The sequence below is a fragment of the Ascidiella aspersa genome, chromosome 5 (assembly GCF_963924565.1).
Source record: "Ascidiella aspersa chromosome 5, kaAscAspe10.2, whole genome shotgun sequence".
NCBI lineage: Eukaryota > Metazoa > Chordata > Ascidiacea > Phlebobranchia > Ascidiidae > Ascidiella > Ascidiella aspersa.
Genome location: NC_139451.1, coordinates 32,511,260 through 32,535,406, shown reverse-complemented (window position 1 = coordinate 32,535,406; position 24,147 = coordinate 32,511,260). Strand labels below are relative to the sequence as shown.

Genomic DNA, 24,147 nt, shown 5'->3' with positions numbered 1-24,147 from the left:
TTATCGCGTCCCGTTGCCTGGCAACACGCACAAGCGGATGTTACGCGGCACCTGCTCGAAACTCTTCCGCCGCGCGCCCGAGCTCCACGTCATCGTCGTGACGTCATACGTGTGTGTGGTGACGTCATTGCCGGTCCAGATCAGGCAGACGAGGGTGTCGCGGCAGGCTGTACAGGCCAGCTGGGCCCTGGAACCAGTGGAACCACTGGAACCGGTGGAGCCAGTGGAACCGAGGTTGGGTCGATCATCGCGACGAAAGCTTGCACGGAGCCGGGTAAGTTTGCCCGAACTGTTGGAATTAAAATAAAAGTTTAAGGTTTAGTAAAAAAGAGTTCGAATCATTAATCTCCTTAGTTTGCCCGAACTGTTTGAAATTAAGAGGAACGTTTGTTTGTATAAAAGAGCAAGCGAATATTAATAAGTAAGGTTTTTGTAACTTTTTACAAAAAAAGTTCAACTGCTTCTTTGTAAGTTAAACGTCGCACTCTAAAGGTGCCTTTTTCTACTTGAAAATGTTTTTTTAAGTATTAAAAAAACAGGAAAATTTGTTCATTTAGGCAACTTTAAAAGGCAAAAGACAAAAAATTTTTTAAAGAAATTCAATTTTGGCAATAATTCGAAGAAAAAAAAGATTCCACCAAATAAAATTTCCTCTTTTGTAGATAGCTAAAAAAGGTTTTCAAATTTAATTCAAAAAGTGCTTTAAAGAAGTTAACTTCACAACAAAGGAAAGGGGAAAACTGTTAGGCCGAAAAATATTTTTTTTAATTCAAGATTTAAAATATATGTTTGTGGGAAAAATGCAATTTCATGTTTGCTACGAATTACTTTACAAATATTTTACTGCGAAAAATCTTGGTAATTTTCCTTCGAGAGTAATCCCAAATCAGATTGCGCTTTCGACATATCAAAAATTGTAATTTGACCTTGAACAGCTGCACCAAGGTCACAGAACACGTGCTTACCCGGCCAGTGCATTGTGGGAGATTGAAATTGGCGGGAGTTTGATCTCGCTCCATTGGTCGGCGGCAAACGAGTACTCGTAGAGTAACGAGTTGACTTGCGACGAGTCGCCACTTCCCGAACTCATCAGGTAAACGCGGGATCCGCTTGATGACGTCATTGGTGACGTACATGGGCAGGGAAGGGGACGCTTCTCGACAAACCTTTGTGGGAAATTTGAAAGGGTTCACTTTTGACCGATACTTGTATTAATTGTTTTTATTCATATATATGTATATATATATATTCATAATTGGGTACACTATGCACGGATCGGTAATGTAGCTTGATAATAAATTTCAAAGCCAAAAAGGTCGAGTAGATCGACATCATCTTGATTATTAAGACGTTTCGATACGAGGCAAACCCGAAGCCCTAAGTTCTCGGTTAGGCTTCAGACGTTTTTACATTGCGGCTACTCGAGTCGCTATCTATCCAAGACTGCAGGCCCGAACTGAACGTTGACATCTTATCAAAACCGCTGCACCTGTTCAACACCTGAAGGTGCTAAATTATGCTCTTCCTTTCAAAACTTACACTGATAACAATTGCGTCCCATCTTTTATAAGTGGTGCTTGAATTGCTTCTCAGTCACATTAACTGAAGATAATACAAGTTCGTATCGAAACGTCCTAATAATCAAGATGATGTCGATCTACTCGACCTTTTTGTCTTCGCAATTTATTATCAAGCTACATTAATAATGAATGTTAAAGCAAAAAAAGGTCGAGTGGATCGACATCATATTAAAAAAGAAATTTCGATACAAACTTGTATCATCATCAGTTAATGTGGTAAATACTCGATATTTTTGCTTTAAAATTCAAGCTACATTGTAGATCATATTTTCGCTGGTTTTACCGTAAATAACTATTTTGCTTTCTTAATGAGCATTAATGTTTACCTTAGTTACCTTAATGCCTTAATTTCACGATTTTCCTTACTAGATTTAATTCTGGCATAGCCCTCCTAAAAAAAATATAAAAAGTGCGTAGAAGTGTTGTTCAGCTAAAAATGAATTTTGCATACTTAAGAGTACGATTTAAACATCACGACATTCCCGTATCGTATAACAAAACGCTTAAAAGTCTAGTTCACCTTTCGCCAGCGACGTCTATCATGAGATTCTGCATCGGCTTGCTTTTCCCGCCACAAACCAGGATCACGTGTTTGGTGACGTTGTGGTTTCGCGCGTCATCGTCGGCCGCATCTGCACAACGTTATGCCCAAGTGTAAAAACATTAAAAATGAAAAGTACGGCGAAACAAGCAAAGTGAAGGCACACAGAGTTATTCTTCGCTTGTTACGACTATTTCTTTTATTTTTTTCCGATAAAAATAAACTAAACAACTTAATTTTACAAAAAAATGCTTAATGAAAACTCTTTTATTAGTTAAATGAAAACTCAATTAATAGCGCTTACGTCATTGACTTGAGTCTTTACAACATTTCCACTTGTTTATTAGTTATATATAAACTGTTGCTACCAGGCATAATTTGAGCTAGAATGCTCGTCCGGCAATTATATTTGTTCTCCAAAGCTTTGGTAACTTGTACCATCCGCCTTCTTCAGTTAAAAGTCACCGAACGCTCGTAATACAATTTCCTTGACTTACCTTGAAGTGGTTTCTGGTACTTCAGGGCGCTTTGCCGGGGGGAGGCTCGGTTAAAAGGGGGGCTTTTCTCCACCGTCGATCTTAGGTGCTTTGGACTGAGACGGTTTTTCGCTGGCTTGTTCTTGTCAACCTGGAAGCGAATAAAGTTGGTGAAATAAACCACTTGATACACTCAAGTAATGTAGTATATTGTGTTTGGAGAACGAACCTTAAATAGACACTGTTAGATGCTTGTTTCTAGAATGTAAAATATTCAAGTTCTACTAAATGTATGTGACCTTATATAGTTATCAATACCTTAACTTTTATACACGGTTTCTGAAGGTAGGGGTAACAGTTTAAACCTAAACAGGCTGTGAACCCCTGCATGTGCTAACATTTGAATAAAATTCCTTCAATTTTTCAAGCAACCTAATACGTGGCAGATCTTTGCGTCATTCAGTTATTAATTCAATAACCTTACAAAGAGAAATAGTTGCGTTGTATCGCAAAACACGCATAAAATGCCGATATTAATTTGGTATCGGATCGGCACCGATACCATCCTAGTATCGGACGAGTACCGATACTAACACTTGTATCGGACGAGTACCGATACTAACACTTGTATCGGACGAGTACCGATACTAACACTTGTATCGGACGAGTATCGATACTAACACTTGTATCGGACGAGTACCGATACTAACACTTGTATCGGACGAGTACCGATACTAACACTTGTATCGGACGAGTACCGATACTAACACTTGTATCGGACGAGTAGCGATACTAACACTTGTATCGGACGAGTACCGATACTAACACTTGTATCGGACGAGTATCGATACTAACACTTGTATCGGACACCCCAAATCACATTACACATGTTTATTGTGTTGCTACCTTGGCGAACGTTTCGTCGAGCGCGCTGAACCTCATGGTTGCTTGACATGCGATTGCTGAGTGGAAGTAGCTCGGTGTAGGTAGGGCGAGTGACGTCATCTTCCACTTAAGGTTCCCCCGTCTCGCGTCAACCACTAGGTGCTCGATGCACGAGGTTATCTGGTAACCAGGGACGCCTAAGGGTAAAATCAAGAATAAACAAGATAACAGCAAGGTATAAAGGGGGTGAATGTGCTATGCCATCTGGTAACAGGGACGCCTAAGGGTAAATAAAGTGAAAATTATCAATCGGTACGAAAGGTATACGAGGAGGTGGATAGACTATGCCATGTTGTAACCAGGGACGCACAAGGTCAACAAAATTAGGCAAAGACAAAATATTCGCACTAGACTGTTACAGTCAGCAGCCAATTTACATGACTTGGCATGCATTATTTACATTCGACATGCTTTTCTATCCTTCTTTGATTATTTATATACATTTTTTTTTTTAATTTATTCTTCACCTTTCTCGACATGTTCTGTCATTCCACCGATGGCGTAAAGCGTTCCATTCATTGGAACGAGGGAAAAGTGAGATCGTTCGATCTTCATCGAAGGAAGTTGACTCCATTGCTGTTTCTCGTACCTAGATCAAAATAATCACGTCCCTTAATTGAAAAAATCAATCACACAACAGAATCACAAACAAACCTTAAGAATCACAAACAAACCTTATGTAAAAATAGCAGACCTTAAAATCCATTTTTTTACTCTTTTTGTTCATTATAATAAATATATTTTCTCCCAAGGTTTTGCTATTCAAAACTACGGAAGAAAACGTACCACAATTAAAATTGTGAAGTAACTGTTTTTTGTGCTTTAACGGTCCACTTTTAATTGGCCTGTTGCACTGTTTTTGCGGCTAATCACATGTTTAAACGCAGAATTAAATTTATTTTTGTAATTTAGTTTGAGCCAAATACCTGTAGTTCTAAGGATTTACTGCTTTATATTAAGATGATTTGGATTTGTTGTATTAATTGTTTAAACAAATTAAAATTAAAAAAATACCGCAAATAACTTCTGGGTAAAAGTGGGCTGAGCAGACTCTGAGGTTAAGTAATAAGAAGCACGGTTTTAGGACAATAATCTAAATATTGCCTCAACGACACATTTTATCTATTTTGAATTAGGGCAAGAAAATGCAGTTATCTGATTTCACCACTCACTTGTACACGTCACTAGAGGTGTGTTTGTTCTTTCTGATGTCACGCCCCCCTGCCACGTAGATCGCACCCCCCCATGACGTCACAGAATATCCGCCCCACGTGACCGGAGCGGGACCGTAATCTTCCCACGTGTTATCAGAGGTGTTTACCCTGAAACGAAAACGTTGTGTTACTGATAAAAATTTGGCAGAAAATTAAGACAAGAATATAAAAACAATTTAGTAAACGAACAATGGTTTATCACAATCTTAAATTAAGGTCTCGATATAAACTTTTATGTTTGCAAAGAGCCAAGCTTAACGAAACCTGCAAATATTTATTTGTGTAAAAGTAAGCTCTGTAATTTTTAGAACGCGCTCACTAGAAATTGTTGAGTTAGACCAGGAGTTAGATAACTGTTTTAATAAAGAGCCGGAAAATTGTAAGGTTTGACGATCGCTGGCAGGACAAAATTTCGTTTCCAACTTTATCGTAAATCGAAGAAAACAACAAAACTGGAATGATCTTAATAAATTGCGATTCAATTAAAATTTCTTAAACAACAGTTTAGAATTGCTTCCAAAAACATATCAGCTGTACTTCTTTATTAAGGATATAAACCGCGGGCCGGTAGAATTAACTTTGCCGTGGTTTGGTCACTCCTGCTCAAGACAAACAACTACATTTGATTTTTTACCCGTAAAGTTTGTTGTTCAGCTTCTTTGCGTCGTTTGAATCGTTGTGAGAAACGAACGCCACAATTTTGCTGGCAAGTGGTTGTTTATTGGAGGTACCCCCGCAGAAGAGCAAGGGGAGACCCTGGGGCGCCGCAGAGTGGTTGTTCAGGGCGAGGAGAATTCGTTGTTTGGTGTCCTGCGCGAAAAATATAATAAAGCAAATAAAAGTCGAATTGTACTGCTGCAATGGTGTGTGTGTGTGTGTGTGTGTGTGTGTGTGTGTGTGTGTGTATGTTTTCCATTGTACTACTGATTAATAAATACAGCGGGAAATTGTTTTTCAAAGTTTGCTGTCGAAACTTAGGTTCTTTAAAATAGAAAAAATCACAAAGCTCACTGGAAGGGGTTTATCATAAACAACCCTAAAGACAAAAAACATACAAAACAAATGAATAGGTTGTAACGTCTTGCTGCAATATTGATCGGTAAACATAGGTTATTTTTTGTTTTTTTGAATCTATTAAGGTACCCAATAGTTTCAAAAAAAAAAATATATATATTGAAAGGATTTAAACTACAAATACCTGTCAAGAAAAAAACAATTTTGAAATATTTACTAGACGCTAACCTGGTCTCTCATGGCAACCGTTTCCTTGGATACGATGCGGTTAAGGACACTTCGCTTCATGTTGTTGAACTGAACGAACTTCATCACGCGTGACGTCATAATAGGGAGTCGCGCGTCCGACTTGTAGGTCAACCAGCGGATGAGCGCGAGGAAAAACTGAAGTTCGAGCTCGTTATCTCGGATGCGAGCTGTGCGAAGCGACTCGCAACTCACCAAGCGGTTCAGGTCCTGCGAAAAATTCGACGCCATTTTAGATCTGAATTAGTTGCGTTAGGTCAGCCTTTCTTAACCTGGGGTAGGTTGACCCCAGGGGGTAAATTTTCCCGTTTTAGGGGGTAAATCCAAAGATAGGTATTAAAACTCTGAATATTCCGGTTCTGTTTTCTTCAACTTACCTTTTCGAGTAAGTCTTCTCTGCAAATGTGAAGCACAACACTGATTTAGCATGTAGAATCTGATAACGCAACTCCCCATTTTATAACAAAGGCATCATAATCTATCGTGCTTTACTCAACAGCGACAATAACTTTCACGTTGTAACGTATTATACCGTATTTAAAGTATAGTTTTGTAACGTAATGAATTTTTGCGTTACCAGCGACGACATCGCATTATAAGGCAAAGTAATGTATCGTTACGCGACCTTAAATGCATTTTTAAGGTATAAATTATACATTATTTGTTTTTTCTGGAATACTCTTTTCAATAATTTGTAGTAAATTAGTTTGGATATTTTTGCATAATAGTTTTGTGAGACTAAGTATTTAGTCCAACGAAACGCGAAGCTGTCTTCCACACCTCTTCCCGAAAGAACGTATCGTAACGTATCGTAACGTATCGTAACGTATCGTAACGTATCGTAACGTATCGTAACGTATCGTAACGTATCGTAACGTATCGTAACGTATCGTAACGTATCGTAACGTATCGTAACGTATCGTAACGTATCGTAACGTATCGTAACGTATCGTAACGTATCGTAACGTATCGTAACGTATCGTAACGTATCGTAACGTATCGTAACGTATCTTACCAGCGACGATAGCTCCTTGAACGCTTGCGTCTCAGTGAGCTCCCAGAACCTCGCCACCGCAAACTTCCTGCTTTCCTCTCTAAGCCGAGCGCACCCGTAAAGTCCTGCAAGCTTGAAGATGAGGAGGACGTTATCGCAGCTGAAGAAGCTTCCTCCGTGGTTGGAGCAGTTCACCTCGAGGTACTTGGCGCACTGATGCACCAGGAACTTGAACTGGAAGCGGTACGCAGCACGCAGGATGCCACTAGCGTTGTCCTTGTCGATCGTGCACTGGGAAGGTAACAAAAACGCGACTGAACGGGCGAGTTTGGACGATAACGCACATAACAAAGTAATTTAAATGTAGATAAGGGAGAGTTGAATAACTAATTCGTTTACTGTGATAGTGTAAGTATAACGAGCCTAAACGGACGAGTTCAGACGGTAACGCACGTTTGGAAATGGTTTACTTATAGATCAAGCAGAGTTGAATAACTTAGTCGTTAACTGTGTAAGTGTATAAGGGTTGGTTCACACACGACGCGTCTGGCGTTAACGTAAAACGTTTTTAAAAAGCGCTTTTGGTTGGGGAAAGATGAAATACTTTAACTTTGAAGCTTTCGGTTAATTCGAGGAAATTTACCGTTAACGCTGGCAACGCTTTATGTGCAAACTGTACGACGCTAGCGTTTGACGCCAGAAGCAAAATACATCTAATGTTAGCAGGTCGGACTGTAACGCGCGTAAGGACATCACTGTGAGGACAACAACAACGCATCTGATGGGACGAGTTCTTAATTTTGCTAAGGCCTATTAACGCTTTAAGGTAACGATGTTTCTTTATTCTCTATGCCTTTTAACTTTGCAAAACCTTAAGCCAAAAATTTTTAACAGCTTGTAGTAGAGCCGTTCATTTTTATTTAGTTAATGGATGGACCGGAGGTCGTGAGTTCGAACCTCACTGCAGGCTAGTTGTTTTTCTAGCCTGCTCTGCTTGCATCATTGATCGACAGATTCGGTGAGTCTGCGATGGCTTTCAGTGTACAATACAAAACAATGTTAATAAGACAGAAGCAGCATCGATGTAAGTTAAACATCACCGCCAAACACTTACAAGTAACTTACAATATGAGCTCCTACCGCGACAAGGTATTAACACCAACTTAATTAAGGAGAACTACAATATCAAGGCACCATGTGCTCAGTGACCTTCAACCGTTTGACCGCAAGTAATAGAATGCTTACACAATTAATTGGGTAATGAAGCATTTACATCATAATGCGCTTTGACAAACTCACTGTTATTCTTAACAACATTTACAAAACCTCACCTGTCCGTTATAGATAAACCTGATGATCTCCTGTACGGCGGTCTCATCCACTTTAGTGAGAACAATCTCGCGGTTCTCGATTTTCCGCACGATGGCGCCAAACACGGGGCTGCTTGCCGCGAGCACCACCTTGTGGCAGTTTATGCGCGTGTTCCCCACGATGAGTGTGAGGTCACAGAACAGGTTTTGCTCGCGCAACGAGTTGAGGCCTGCGTTTAAAGCAAGGGGAAAGTTATAAGAGGTAGTGTTAAGATTAACAGTGAGTTTGCTAAAGCGCTTTTTGATGTAAGTGCTTTATGACCTATTTAGTTGTGTTTTCTATTACTTGCGGTCAAACAGTCAAAGGTCACTGAGCACATGGTGTCTTGACATTGTAGTTGTCCTTACGGCAGTTGATGTTACTACCTTGTCGCGGTGCTCACCTTGTTAGTTACTTGTAAATGTTTGGCGACGATGTCTAACTTACACTGATGCTGATTCTGTTTCAATAACATTGTTTTGTATTCTATTTGAATAAGATATGAACCCACTTGTAAGCCTTTGTGGTATTAATAAATTCCTGTACACTGATAAAGACTTCAGTATCGGATCGGATCCATTAGTTTTCAGGTAGAATAACCAAAAAATACCTTCAGATTATACTAAAAACATTACACTATATTAAGTAAACATCGCATTTTGGAAAATTTGGGTTATTACATTTCTTTTTATTTAATGTGTATATATATATTGTAATGTAGTTATATATGACGTCTGTTGTTTCGGCATGATAACTGTAATAAAACAATCCATAATAAATAAAAACGAGATAGCAACACGTTATGTAGCGAAACTAAATCATCATAAATCTACGAACTACCGCAGTCGGCGACCCAACCAAGTCACACGACGACAGAATTTTGGTTTGCGACAAACAGACTAACAAACACTGCTTTTAAGTTACGTAAATAACAGTGCGTATACCAGTCAGACTGACACTAAATGGCCTCCTAATTACCTTTCAGCAGTCCAGGGACTGACTTGGAACGGAAGCCGACTGTGTACGAGTCCCTGCTCTTTCGCGTCCTTTTTCGCATTTCCGTTTCCGTATTTTGCTCGACTCCGTTTTCAACCTTCCGCTCACCCAGTTTCTTCCACTCATCCGGTATGGAACCGCGCTTTTCGTTCCCAACCCGCGCCCGGGTAGGCCAGGTGCCGCTGGCCCTGTCCGACTCCTTCAGGGCGCCTCTGGCCGGACGGCGCCTCGCGGGGGAGTTTTTCTGCGCCGGGGGCTTCCCTGCTTCGTTTCCGAGCACCGAGGAAAGCAGGATAGGGGAATTCCCACCAGCGATCCTCCTGCTGCAGTTGTAGCTCCCTGAGCGAGGCTGGATTATAAAAGCACCATTTTTAACGTTTTTCAGGTATTTTTTTAATTGCGCGAATGTGATGTTGTTTGTGTAAAAAGGAGCCGGCGTCGAAAACACATAATAAAAATGTTATGTTCGTAGTTAAAAATGATAGTTTTGAGAGTTTTTTTTATTGAATTCTGAAAAACAACACGAGTTTAATTTAATTTTTTCTCATTTTACAACTAGTTCCAATCTTATATGAGAGCCAAAAAAATTATGGAGATCTAATTGTCCTTTACATAAAACAAGGCGATAAAACATAAAATTTACATTTTTGTGTTCGGTGTTGGATGATATTTTTAGACGTTATACCTATTTTTTTTATATATCTCAACGTCGCACGTAAAACCACACACCATAGTACATAAGGAGAAACAGACTCCATAACCGCTCAATAAAATGCTGCAAAGTTGTTAACTAGTTACTAGTAAATGCACCTTTTCATCGAACGACTTCGACAACTTCTGCAGCTGAGGCTCACTATGCGGTGCCGCCATCTTGGATTTCTCATCCGCCGGATTCGGAAGCTCGTTTTCCCGCGGGAGCGAGTCGTTGCATCCAGTCTCCAGGCTCTCAGAGCTCGCTGCGGCTCCCAAGTCCTCCAGGGATCTGTTGAGAGGAGATGAGGAGTGGCTGTGGAAGGTGAGCTTGATGGAAGGACGCAGCTCCCTCCTGAGGCCGGATGAGGAAGAGTAGGATGCAGGGATTGAAAGGGACGGGAGGTCGCAGCTTGAATCAGTGCTCTCTGATCCTGAGATCTGTTCATGGAGGAAAATGATTAGTTCAGAGCGATGTGATTAACAAGTAGACTTAAGGAATTTTATAGAGGGTGAATGGATTACATTTAAGTGTTGGCGAAATATATTTTCCTTTTAAACAAAACGTCTGATCCTGTTTTTACTCATGTTTTTAACTATGAGTTTTACTTGTACATTTAAGTGTCAAATGTTTGGAATTAATTTACAGGAAGGCTAACATGGGATAATTGGGCACCATGGTTGCATCTAGATCAGGGGTGACCAACACGATGCACCCATTTTAATTTAATATTTTATTTTAATGCCAATAACTTGTTTGTTTTTTGTAAAACTCAGAATTTGAAAATTTGTCCATTTCGCAAAATAACACCATTTGAAAATTTATTTTTATCTTTTAGATCTCTAATCGATGGTGATAATCCCAGTTATGGTTTTATGCATAATATCACAAAGTTGGCAGCGTCAATTCCAAATATGTTTACAAGACAAACACATTTTGTTACACCTCACCTGCGACACGTTCTCCTTGTCGGACACGCTCGACTGCGCATCCGTGACGTCATCGCCACCAGTTAATGACGTATCATCGAAGTTGATCGATCGCTGGAGTTTGGGTCTTCGTGGTTTTTCTACAAAAACAAGGCGAGTTATATCATTATTTTAAGGTAACTTATCACTATTTTTTCTTACAACTTGTCCGTTTATACTGCAGGAATGTTCAATAATATCGTATCGTTGCCGATACATGATGCCAAGTAGTTTCTCGATACTAGGGTGGTATCTGTGCCTGCCGGATACGAAATTTAATTCTGCATTTCAGCCACGGATTTTGGAGTTGACAAAAAAACTTAAAAAATATAGATATTTTGAAAGTATAGATATTTGTATGAAATGTCGGGTATCGGAGCTTTTTGAGAGTTTGCACAAATCTGCAGATAATTAGTTTACCTTAGTTACTAGTTTGATGTTTTACGGGCTTAAGGTTTTGCTCTTTACCTTTAACATTGTGTGCTAATGCAACTTCTCATACTTTGTATATGAGGACTAATATCATTCAATTATACTTGTTCCTCATTTGCATACTTTCCTTGGCAATTGAAAATAAAGTGTCGCATAAACTTTTATTTATTTAAAGACTTATACACAATAAATAGATTTCATCCGATCGTAGTTTAATTGCCTCGTGCAAAATAGGTTCTCCTCTTCGATACAGAGTATATTGCTAGTTATGAATATTTATTTTTATTTTACAGGGAATGATGATTTGCAGTTTAAGTTGGTAACTAAGTATATAAACTGGAGTTCTGTACTTTTTGTGAACCTCGATTTTATTAAATACACTTTTATACCTGGTGGAGGCTGGTTGGGCAGCATTTTAAGGATGTTGTCGCACATTTTTTCCACCGACGATACTTTCAGTACTTTGGCTGCCACGTGTATTTGCTTGATCGATTCCACGCGAATCTCGGCGTTCACGCTGGAGAAAAGTAAAAATGGTCACTAAATGAAAGATACACACACATACGTGTACAACAGCTGTAATGAAGCCCTTCTGTATGGTTTTTGATCAGCGATTAAGGTTTATGTTATCATAGTACGCCGAAACGCTATTGCAGACCCACTTAATCTGTTGTTCAATAATGCAAGCGGAGCAGGCTAGAAAAACAACTAGCCTGTAGTGAGGTTCGAACTTACGACCTCCGGCCATGACTCGCTTCTTTCTGGGCCGGTGTAGCCCAGTTAGTGGAGCGACGGTCCCGGTATAACTGAAGCTCGTGAGTTCGAACCTCACTGCAGGCTATAGTACACCGAAAATCCATTGCAGAATCTGTCAATCAATGATACAAGCAGGGGAGGCCAGAAAAACAACTATACAGCCTGCAGTGTTTTCGAACTCACGACCTCCAGCCAAGCTGGGACGGTCGCTCTACCAACTGAGTGGCCACAGTGCTGTAAAAGAGGTGTACCTAGAAATAACCACTCGTTTATTTTGATTACATTGTGTACATATTTTTTATTACATTTTGTTGGTCGATTAGAACACATTTGCAAAATCGAGTTTTAAAAAAGTATTTGGTCTAAAAATATTTGCAGAATTTTAAAACTTGGGTTAACTCAACATTTGACTTAAATGAAACTTGAAATAGGGTAAATTTTACAGGGAAATATTACTTTACCAAAACATATCCAAATGTATCACGCATTCAATCTCGTTTCGCGGATAAATATCTAAAAATCTCTTTCTATTTTTTTTAAAAAAGTTGCTCACTTGTAAATGAATTGCACTAGTTGGTGTAGCGCCTCTGGCGGAATCGCCTCAGCGTTGAGCAGGCTTTCACGCTTCGTGAACACGTTCCGCATCACTGGACTTATTGCGGCAAGAATCACGCGGTTTGCCCGGATGTTCTGCGAATAAGGTTTGATGGTTTTTAGAAAATTATTTTAAAGGACCGAGTTTTAAACTTAGTGTTTGAAGTTGATCTTGTTTTTCCATTTTCAATCTGCCGAGTCTTATAAATTGTTAAGGATTAGCTTGACTTAAAATTTGTTCAACCAAGTGGGTCTTGGAAGGGTGAATTTGTCAGCAACCGTTTTGTTTGACTAAAATAACTGGATCTCTACTTTATACTTCCTATCAAGGAAGCAAATTATGTTGGAACAGTTTTATTAACATGGTTGTTGCATATTTTAAATTAAACAAATTGAGTCACCAGCGTTTACAAATTAGTCCTTGTATAAAGTATTAAGTAGAGATCCAGTTATTTTAGTCAAACAAAATTGTGTTTAGTCATGATTGCAACCGACTATTTTTGGTTTCAAGGTACCATAGGACATTACGTTGCCTTATGAGTCTTGTTGTGGTTCCGCTTCGTGTACTTTCCTTAAGGCAGTAATCGCGTACGCGCATTCGTTAATTGCACCGCATTTCTTTACTGTTTTGCCTGTGGTGATTACTATTCGTCTGTGTTATGTTAATTGCCAATTATCCAAGCTATAAGAGCTTGTTTCTTTTATTCGTTACTTGCATTCTATTTTACTCTTCGAGCGAACAGTACATCTTTCGCCTTTTACTAAAGTGTTCCGTGAAGTGGGACATTGCAATGAGTCTTTAATTATTTCTTGCATCTGCAGACACGTTCTAAGAAATACAACAAGTCCTATATTAATTAAGTATCGGATTAGCAGCGATGCAAATAGTATCGGACTAGCATCGACAACCGATACTATCATTTGGTATTCGGCTGATAAAATGCGAATCGGTATGTTTCAGAGTTTAGATTACGGCCGGTATTTCGTTCATATTTTAATAACGGAATACATTCGTCCGAAGCGCAAAATATATAAATGTTAGGCTAAGTTTGTTAAACTTTTATTGGAGAGAGTGCCACAGTGGAGAGGACGCTTTTTGTCTGCAAAAATGCCAAAAAATCCCGTGGAGCATATACGAGAAAGACAGAAGAGATTCGAGATTCGTGCAAAGAGCGAAAACAATTTCCATTTTTAGGAACACTAAACACGGATCTGTTCATAATCTTCAGTAGAAAGAAAGTGGCCCAAATAATAGATAAAAGATTCATTCTTTTACTAGCAAACGTTTCGTCAAGTGCGTTTGCTAACTGCACTGATGATGGCAAAAGAACTTGCCGAAACGTTTGCTAATAAAAGAATGAATCTTTTATCTATTATTTGGGCCACTTTCTTTCTACTGAAAATTTCCATTTTATTATTAAAACACACTAAAAATAGAGTTTGGCGGGGTCATGACCAGATCCGTTCCTCAAGAGAGTGTGTACGATACAACCAAACATTTAACAAAACGCTCTTTTTTGCTTAGCTTTTGTTTTTCCACAAAACTAAGCCGCGGGCCGGATTAAAGTGCTTGCTGGGCCGCGGGCCGTATGTTGCCCAGGTCTGCTTTACTGAAGTGTCTACATTTTTGCTACCATACTTGCAGTGCTTAGGGTAACTAATATAATTGATCATCTGCATGTTTGCTACCGTACTTGCAATACCCAGAACGAGTTCCCACCTCTTCGTTATAAGTGAAAGTGATGTCGGCCAGGAACCCCGAGCTCCTTAGCGCCCTCAAGCTGGCCAGCAGGTTGGCCGGATGACCTTCGTCTTTGACCTTCCATTGACCTGGTCCGAGACCGAAGGTGGCGGTCTTGTTGACTGATGGCGAGGACACGACATTGTTCGGACTCGCGCCAATCTGACTGCGACTGCAAAAGGAATTAAGGTAATTCTTTTTGCCCCCAATATACCAAAATAACAGGATTCACAATACAAAAAGAAGCAGCTTTTTTGCTTCGTTGCAACTAAAACTTTGCCAAAATGCAAAAATTAAACCAGTACCAGCTTATAGCCTACAGTTTTGTAGTCGCCTAAATGCATTATTTCAGGCTAGGCTAGCCTTCAAGTTTTAACGCTTTCTGAATTGCTGTATAAAAGACGCACGCAGCAATAATGGTAAAGCTAATCTATTGCCTATCATTTATAACGTGCTTTATGGCTACTAACCTATGCGAAATGCCTTAACCAAAAAACAACTGACAAACTTATAAGGCCCTAAAAACGCAAAATAGAGGAAAAATATTTTCGAATAAACCAGGGGTTCTTAAACTGGGGTCCATGGACCCCTTGGGGGTCCGTGAACTAATTTCAGGGGTCCATGAAGGCCAAATTGAAATATTAGTGTACGTTTGAAAAGTAATCAAATTAAAAAAAGTTTTTTTTTTAAATGAAACGTTTTTCCACTGAATGTTAGACTCCTTTTTACTTAAACCATCAGCATATTTCTGACAGGCTATTTGATTGTGACGTCAATTTAGGACGTCATTTTTAATAATTTCTTGCCTACAGGGGTCCACGTGAAGCAAAAAATAATTTTAGGGGTCCGCGGTGAAAAAAATTTAAGAACCCCTGGATTAAACAGTTCTGGTAAAACCGATATTGCAAACAAAATACTACAAAAAAGCTGCTTTTTATTCCATGAACAACTTGACAAATTCGCCCTATGTTTGGTAATAAATCTATTTTCACCGAAATCTTTAAATAAATATCCAAATTCCACTAACAGATATACAAACTAGGCCAAATCAGTTTTATAACAGTTAAAAGAACCACTTTGATGTTCTTGTTAATCGACTTTTTTCGTATGTTTAAAATTTTTTTTATTAAAATAATCATCAACGTTTTTTTAAAGTAAACTCGCCTTTAACTTTCACAAAAGAAATATTTTTTATTAGTTAGTAGGCACCGTCGCGGCAATTACCTTGTTTGTATTCCTAACAAACTTTTCAGCATTTCTTTATTTTTTAAACAACAGAAACAACCTCACGAGCAAACTATCTCTTCTCAACACCAGCTTAAAATATTATGCGCTACTGTTTTTGTAAGGCGGTGTTTTTTAAGCGGATGTGCTGTTTAGATGCTTTTGTTGGGTAAAAGGTCATTGATCAGCCAAAGATTAGAGTGACTATTGTGACGATGACGCAACTTCCGAGCAAAACAAATTATGAAGGCGTGGTCCTGTGAGAAAACACGCCCACATTTTTACACCAAAGCAAAAAAATGAAAAATTCTTATTCGTCCCAAACCTACATTATGTTTTTACAAAATGCGTTTCAATTATTAATATAATGACGTCATTACAGCTTAGTGTTTGGAGCGTTGAAACCCAAGGTTGTGGGTTCGAATCCCACTTTGTACTACCACATTTGTTCAGTTTTACGTTTTTCCAAAGTTTTATAACTATTTACTTGAAAAATACAGCCTAAAGTAAAAGAAAACAAAAATGGTGAAACAAATGTTGCACTGAATATGTGAATAATAGAAATCACCTTGACCCTTGCAAGATAAATGTCGACCTTAATTCCTGATCAGTAACAGCAAAATAATCTAGCAAAGCTAGCAATTGAGGTCAGACACATTAACCAGATCTTAAAAAGATATATATATATTTCGCCAACTAAGGCATCGTCAGTATATCTGAATAAAAACAAACGCAACAGTATAAGAATGAGTCAGAAACATTAAAGATTAAATAAAACAAAGTAAAATAACTAAAAAATAAAAGCTGTTGAATAGTAATGGCATCCAAGTTGTACAACCCCTGTACAGAAGCAATAAGAACGGGTCGAGAGAAACGCGGCAACGCAAAATAACGGCACAAAAACGGCAAGGCAAAAAGAAAAAATGGAGTAGAGGCGTAAGGAGACAACTACTTAATTTGGGGCAGTACCATTTTATGAATATTAATTCTAGCTTTAATTTTGTTAAGCCATCTATCCTCACAAATATCTAACATGTGGAACGGTGGCTGGGCAACAAACTGAAGTTTGTGGTACTGCCCCAAATTAAGTAGTTGTCTAGTTCTTATCGTTTCCTTACGCCTCTACTCCATTTTTTCTTTTTGCCTTGCCGTTTTTGTGCCGTTGTTTTGCGTTGCCGCGTTTCTCTCGACCTGTTCTTATTGCTTCTGTACAGGGGTTGTACAACTTGAATGCCATTACTATTCAACAGCTTTTATTATGTGGCCCGAAAAAAAAAATTTTTTTTTGGACACATGTTGTTTTTGTCCGAATTATTTTTTTTTTTTTTTTTTTTTTTCAGTCAATTTTTTATGGCTCACTTTTGACAAGGAAAAAAACATAGTTGGAACATGAAATTTTCACAACTGTTAAATACCCTCCCAAAGTTGTTTCTAATATAAAAAAAATTGCCTAGGTTCTAAGGGGTGGTTTTAGGGGGGCAAAACTGTCATTTTTTGTTAATTTTGGTTTAAGCACTTTTCAGAGATAAAAAAATGTAAAAAAAATCTGATATATTTATGGATGATGGATACATGACATATACAATGCTAAGTAACAAAATTTTAAACCTTACCCCTGAACTTTTCATCCGGGGGGTCAAAATGCACAACACTTTAGGAAATTTTAATGATATATTTACACTAGAAGGAAATGACATAAACATCTGAAAATTTCACAAATGTTAGAGAACCATTTAAAGCTGATGTTAAAATAAACATTTTACCTCTTGAAAAAAAGGGGAGTAATTTAGGGGGGTGAAATCAAAATTCGGCCGTTTTTGTGTTTAGAGGTGTCTAAAAAACTAAAGAAAACATTGTTAAATAGTTTTCAATTATAAAGACAAATTATAGATTGCTCCTCAGGCCAATTTTGAACTTCAATTTAAAATAATTAACCTATGGGGGAAAACAACTAAACAAAAATATAGAAATTAAAGTGATTTCATTCATAGAATAAAAACTGGAAACAGAGTGGTGTACACTGCCTCCACAATTTTTCATTTCAATCTGCGGCGGTAAAATATGTTGTTTTGTAAATGCAATAAGTTAATTTACTAAGAGAAGCCTCTTTTTAAAAGGCAAGTCGCACGCGCTTAGTTTCCCTGAGACAAGCCACTTCGCACAATGAATGTTGCACGCGCTGGACAAAAAAAGCACAGTAGGCAGCCAGACGCTTCGCGGCCAGAATAAAGCAAGCGATATGAACAAATTCAGCATTAAAGGTTTTCTGCCGCTAGGTTAGAGTATATAGCTGTAAAGAACTAAATCGATTACGTCACACTATTGACTTTTGTCCCCAATGAGAGGCGTACAGGGGTGCAAGAAAAAATTGTCAAATATTTTTTAATTATAAAGACAAGTTATAGGTTTGCTTCGCAGCCAAATTTATATTAAGACCACTGACAATCATTCTTGTAAAAGTGCACCATGTCCAACCTATACCACGCAACTTCGGGCCACATCCGCTTTTGCCTGCTAAAGCACCGAAACTGGAAGCACAACATTGGGAGTATATGGACACTGACAAATAAGACCCGTTGAAAGAATATAGAATAACCAAGGAATAACACCCTGGTAAAGTATAGTGGAACTGCGCTATACCCCCCTGGTATAATATAGTAAAACCGCACCATACCCCCTGATATAATATAGTAGAACCGCGCTATACCCCCTGGAAAAATATACAAAAACCGCACACCCTGTCTAGTTTTTTAGTTATTTTACTTTGTTTTATTTAATCTTTAATGTTTCTGACTCATTCTTATACTGTTGCGTTTGTTTTTATTCAGATATACTGACGATGCCTTAGTTGGCGAAATATATATATATCTTTTTAAGATCTGGTTAATGTGTCTGACCTGAATTGCTAGCTTTGCTAGATTATTTTGCTGATGGTTAAACAAAGAAGGGAAATTACAACTTGGCTGGAAAATACCAAATTGCCCAAACAAAACTAGTTTTAAGATACAAGTTGTTTAAGGCATTTAAAGCAATATAGACGGGGAGCTTTCATTTTTCCCAAAACTGCAAAAGTTTTATTTTTATTTTATAATAACGGTTATCTTGACTGGTATAAATAGTTTAGGTGAGTTTGCAAAACTATTTAAGGATTTTCAACTTCGGTAAAATATTACGATTTTTTAAATTCTTGATTTTTTAAAATACGATCAAAGCCGTTCATCATAATTATATAGTAACTTGTTCTCAAAACAATATAACTTTGTTTAGACTTAACACTTATGTTTTATTACAGCACCCGTTGCCCCATACAAACGTTTTTAAGGCGGTTCTTTTATTGAGTATGTGACGTCACGACGCTGAAAAGGGAATTGACAGAAGGTGAACCCCCCTTTTCATAGCGGAAAAAACAACATAGCATTTAAATCGAAACAATCATCAGAAATGCAAAAACTTTTGATTCTACAAACCTCTTGTGGTGGGATGAGAAATGCAAAGGCATTGTTTTTTTTCGTGGATTTGTTAATTCATATTCCCTTTTTTCAGAATAACTCCCTGTAAACTCAGCAGCTAGAATGGTAACCGCATGCAATCACATTAGCTGAATTTAACTACTTTCAGAAACATTACAAGTTAACAAACATCTGCAAACAGAAAAATATCAAAACACATCGGGTAAAATGTGGGCCTGTAACTATATTGGTTAGGATTACATTTTGACCGATCTTGCTGGATGGTAAGTCAAACTACGTGCGTTAACACGCCCAAACTCTTTAAGAATTTGCAATACAATTAGAAATGTCACAAGACGTGTTCTCAATCACCCGAAACACACAGAAGTATAAAACAAACTGAAAACTTATTTGAATCGCCAACATTTCTTAAAGTCAACCTTATACTTTTCTTCTGTCGCAGAACTTTTAAATTATACACTGATGTTTTAAACTTGCGGAAATGGGAAATCTGCTTTAAGAAGTTGCATTAAAAAATACGTCATAAACCCACTGTGATTCACTTACTTTTTTAATGTTTTTGTCAAGGTACAACACAGCATCAAAAATATTAAATGCCTGTGTAGACCTACTAATATACCCTTGAGTTGACATATTGAACATTTCACATTTAGCATTACAGTAACTTTTAAAGTTCATTAAAAACTGCCACGCATCCAACACTTCCAAATTCGTTACTCAACACGTGAAAAAATGCGAAGCACAGTACTTATATTATTCATTCCTGTGTTAAACCAGTCAAAACCACACGCAAACATCAACAAAACTGTCTTAAATTCACAGCCCTAAAACCACTTCAGCCAGCAGCATTTAATTAAACTCTCTGTTGAAATTAGTCACGTTTCGCAGTGTCTGTAGCCTCGCAGTATCCTGCCGAAATATGCCCGAGACAAGAGCTAATTACATGTTGCGATTTCACCAGCGTAGTGGCAGTTATTACGCCAGGCGTGGTTGCCTTATTAACTTAAGGGGAATTAGGAATATCCTTTACTTGAATTGATTGTCCCGATGTGCTGAACGTAGACTATCACGTTGTGACCATTTCTTATTTATTTCATTACTTTTGGTTTATTTTAAGAAACAAATGTTGAAATTGAAACACAATGTAAAAATGTAAGTGGTTGTTTTTAACGTGAAGTAATATGTTGCAACATTTAAAGCGGCCAGGGTCTTTTTGGCAAAACTCCAACCACCTTTAGCAGTGGTTCTTAACCTGTGGGTTCTTGGAGTGATTGCCCTAATTACTTACGCTAAACTAGGAATATCCTTTACTTTGTGTCTTACATTGATAGTCTTAGTCGATATTTTGAGCGTTGAGTGACCGATTTTTATTTATTTTGTTACACAGGCTTATTTAAGAAACAACAGTTGAAATTGAAACGATCAAAAGGACAAAACTTGAACCACCTTTAGCAGTGGTTCTTAACCTGTTGGTAATTAAACCCTGGGTTTTGAAATTTTAGAGCTAGTAGCTTTGGCAATGATGATAATAGAAGCTCGTTGAACGTTAAATAAGAAACGGCGTACTAGGCTTTCGATATCATACATTTGTAATGCCAAAATTCAATTTGATGCTTAAACTTTTTTATATCACCCTACAGCAGGGGTTATTAAACTGGGGTCCATGGACACCTTGGGGGTACGTGTACTAGTTTTAGGGGTTCCATGAAGCCCTAATTTAAATGTTTGAAAAGTATTCATGTTTTCAAAGAAAAGTGTTGATTAAAAATAAACGTTTTTGCACTGAATATATGTTTATAGTCCATTGCGCTTTCGCTTTTTTCGGACTGGAAAAAGCACATTTTTTTAAGTTTATTTGTATTGTGACATCAATTTATAAAAAATAACCAAAACAATTATTAAATGCTGAATACTTTTTAAAACCTTTCGGCCAAATACTTGTTCAAATGTAACCGCGATGATTTTAGGTGTAACGCGAAATAGCGGTTGTCAGTGCACAATAAAAAAATCATTTTTTTTAGATTTTTAAGGTTTATCCGTAAATGAAAGCTTTAGTGTTAAACTTTGATACTCAGCAAACAGCGCTACATCGATTGGCTTTGGCAGTTGCTGTCTATGACTTAACGACGGAACTTCACAGTCAATCGTAAGCTGTATCCGCTGTAGGGCGTATATGGGACCTTAAGTTACACGTGGTTTCACAGCAATGCTGGCTTGTTTGTATCCCCTGTTTGACATGTGTTACCCCGCGTTAGCCTAATTAACTTTATAAGCTTTAGTTTTAAGAGTAATTTGATTTCGAACAAACACTTTGCAAACTTCGCAACTAGAAGATATACTAGTTTTTTAATTGTCAAATTACAGTCACCCCTGCTAATTCTAATTCTAATCTAATTCTAATGAATCGCTTATGTGTTATAAGTTTAATTTTACCCTAATTCCTCTAAAGTTAAACCAAAATGCTGCTCTGTACGAAGACGGTTTTGCGTTTTTCAGTCAGGACAAGTCATCATGCTGGATTGTAAGAGTTGTAAAGCGATGAAGTACGAATCCTGATCTAATTCTGGAAAAGCTGAAAACAGTTCTAGTTGTTTAAGTTTTTTCTAATAGCAGTGGTTTACAACCTCCTTTTGGGCAACTTTGACAATATAAAGGCGTTTTATCGCTTTACGAGGACCAGTAACTTCTTTATAGTGAAGCATTTGTTTTGAAAGTAGCACCTATCCAACGTTAAACTATAGCAAAATAAACGAACTGTGTTAGTTATTAAGGTTATGGCGTCACATTTTTTGAAGTCACATTTTGACGTAACTTTGTGACGTCAAGCCTAAAAAATTATTGCAAAACAAAAATACTGGACCCGCGTCTGTCTGCTGCACATGTTAGGTATTGTCAATGTTTTCTCAGAAGTTATCAAACCACATTACCACAATAAATCTTGATTCTCCAAGCAGTAACTACCGCCTTAATGCAGCCTGCAGCTTTGTTCACAAAAACAACCATTCATACAAGGAAACATCTTTCTTTGGAGCATAATGGTTTGAGGTTGTAGTAAGACGTAATAAGAATATCAAAGCCCATACAGAAGTAGGTAGCATTTTGAATGTTTCGAATAACTCTTTATTCATTTTCAACATCTGGTGTTTGATATTCTTATTACGTGAAACCTTTCTATTCACTATTACAAAGCAAACAAAGAAAGCTTTTTGCTGTGTTTTTAAGTTTAGGCTGATATTACACCATACCACGGTACTTGTTGTTTAGTAGCATTCCTTGCAAAACCACCAAGTTAGGCTACTACTACTTACTAGTTGTGTGACCGAAGTGTAATCTAACCTTAACAATAAGCACAGGGCTTCTTGCAGTATTAAGCCTACGCTAAGGCTGGTTCTCACTGGCACTAGGGCTAGGCTAGACTTGTGCTCGCGCGCTGCATTTGTTTGCGCGGATGTGACGTAATAATCAAACCGGAAGCCAGCCAACGTACGCGCTGTGAACAGATGTATATGCACAGCTCGGTAGGTTGCCTTCCGAGAATGTTGCGGCTAAATTCGATCGTATTTCGCAAAAATACTGCGAATGGACTCCAGCCATAAGACCGAAATAAGAACAACATTAACGTCGGAATAAAACACAGTAAAAAAATACAACTAGGCCTAATACCTAATAGTCGTAATAACGTATAGATCGGAATAAATTCTTAACCCGTTGGAATACGACCTAAATGTTTAAAATCAAGCCTATACAACACTTTATCTAACCCTAAATCTCACCCCTAAGTACATCACTAACTCCCCTAATAATTTCAACCCCACCCATTTTCCCAACCCATTACCCACCAATAACCCCAACCAGGACCGAAAATTCGGTGCCAAAAACAGCTGCGCCCTGACAGCGCCATTCAAACTAGAGCGCCAAAACGTCGACACCAAAACGGCCGATGCCAGACCGAGGCCCCCGATTGTCCCATATCTTCTCCCTACAGTTTGAGCCGTTAGTTTGGCCATTAAGGCGTTGTTCTGATGAATATGGGTCTTAGGTTTATGTCCTATTCAGACGATTAACTTCTTATTCTGTTTTGGATACGGTTTTTGTTTACTATGTCGTTGGTCTTAGTATTATGGTTTTGTAAATGTTTCTGCTTTAGATTTTTTATTGCTTTTTAAATCTTATTGCGATGCGAAAGTATATCCCGGTACTTCCCAAAGTGGGATGGTATTGGTTTATTTGTCGAGTGTAATGCAATATTGCGACACTAATAACAGAATCAATTTTATCAATGGATTTCTAGACATACATATTTTACTTCGAGATAGTATTTTATCAAGATTAAATAACATAATGCAGTGCTTCTTAAACTTTTTTAGTTTTGTTCACCCCTAGCATCGATCCCAAGATTTCATTCACCCTTGTGTCACGATATGATAAAACTATCTCGTCTATATATAACAGAAAAAATAACAGAAATGACTTGGGTTGTTTCGATTTTTGTTAAGATCAACTCAAGCTAACTTTTATCATTAAAAATCTACAATTTCTTAAGTCCAGAAATATAAAGCTACAAAAGCACAAAACACAGTCACCAAATATATGAACTTATACACTCAGTGCAAACCAACTTCACTATTACAATAAGCAAAAAAACACTAAAAAAAACAGTTCGGCAGTCGATTTACTGCAGAGCTATTATACATTTCTGACGGTTCACCCTTATTCACCCCTTTTTTGTTGGTTCACCCCTGCAAAAATTTAGTTCACCCTGGGGTGAACCATTCACCAGTTTAAGAAACACTGACATAATGTACCAGTGGTCAGCATCTGCAATGATTCAATTATTCAGCAAGAAACACGGGCTTTAAAAGTTATAAACTTATCATTAGGGTTTAAAAGATTGATTTTTCTGCTTTTGGTATTG

The 24,147-nt window shown here is 37.9% G+C and overlaps 1 protein-coding gene across 1 annotated transcript; it reads right to left on the bottom strand.

Moving 5' to 3' along the window:
- LOC146146399 (uncharacterized) lies at positions 1 to 19,296 on the bottom strand. The gene is given in 18 exon segments (XM_083390750.1): positions 1 to 289; positions 966 to 1,166; positions 2,101 to 2,212; positions 2,619 to 2,748; positions 3,483 to 3,679; positions 4,010 to 4,131; positions 4,715 to 4,864; positions 5,391 to 5,566; positions 5,999 to 6,226; positions 7,032 to 7,301; positions 8,342 to 8,550; positions 9,339 to 9,705; positions 10,155 to 10,487; positions 10,998 to 11,116; positions 11,837 to 11,964; positions 12,757 to 12,893; positions 14,518 to 14,710; positions 19,230 to 19,296. Coding segments are annotated over 18 exon segments (3,393 nt in total). The 5' UTR covers positions 19,262 to 19,296.
- Between the last annotated feature and the right edge of the window lie 4,851 nt (positions 19,297 to 24,147).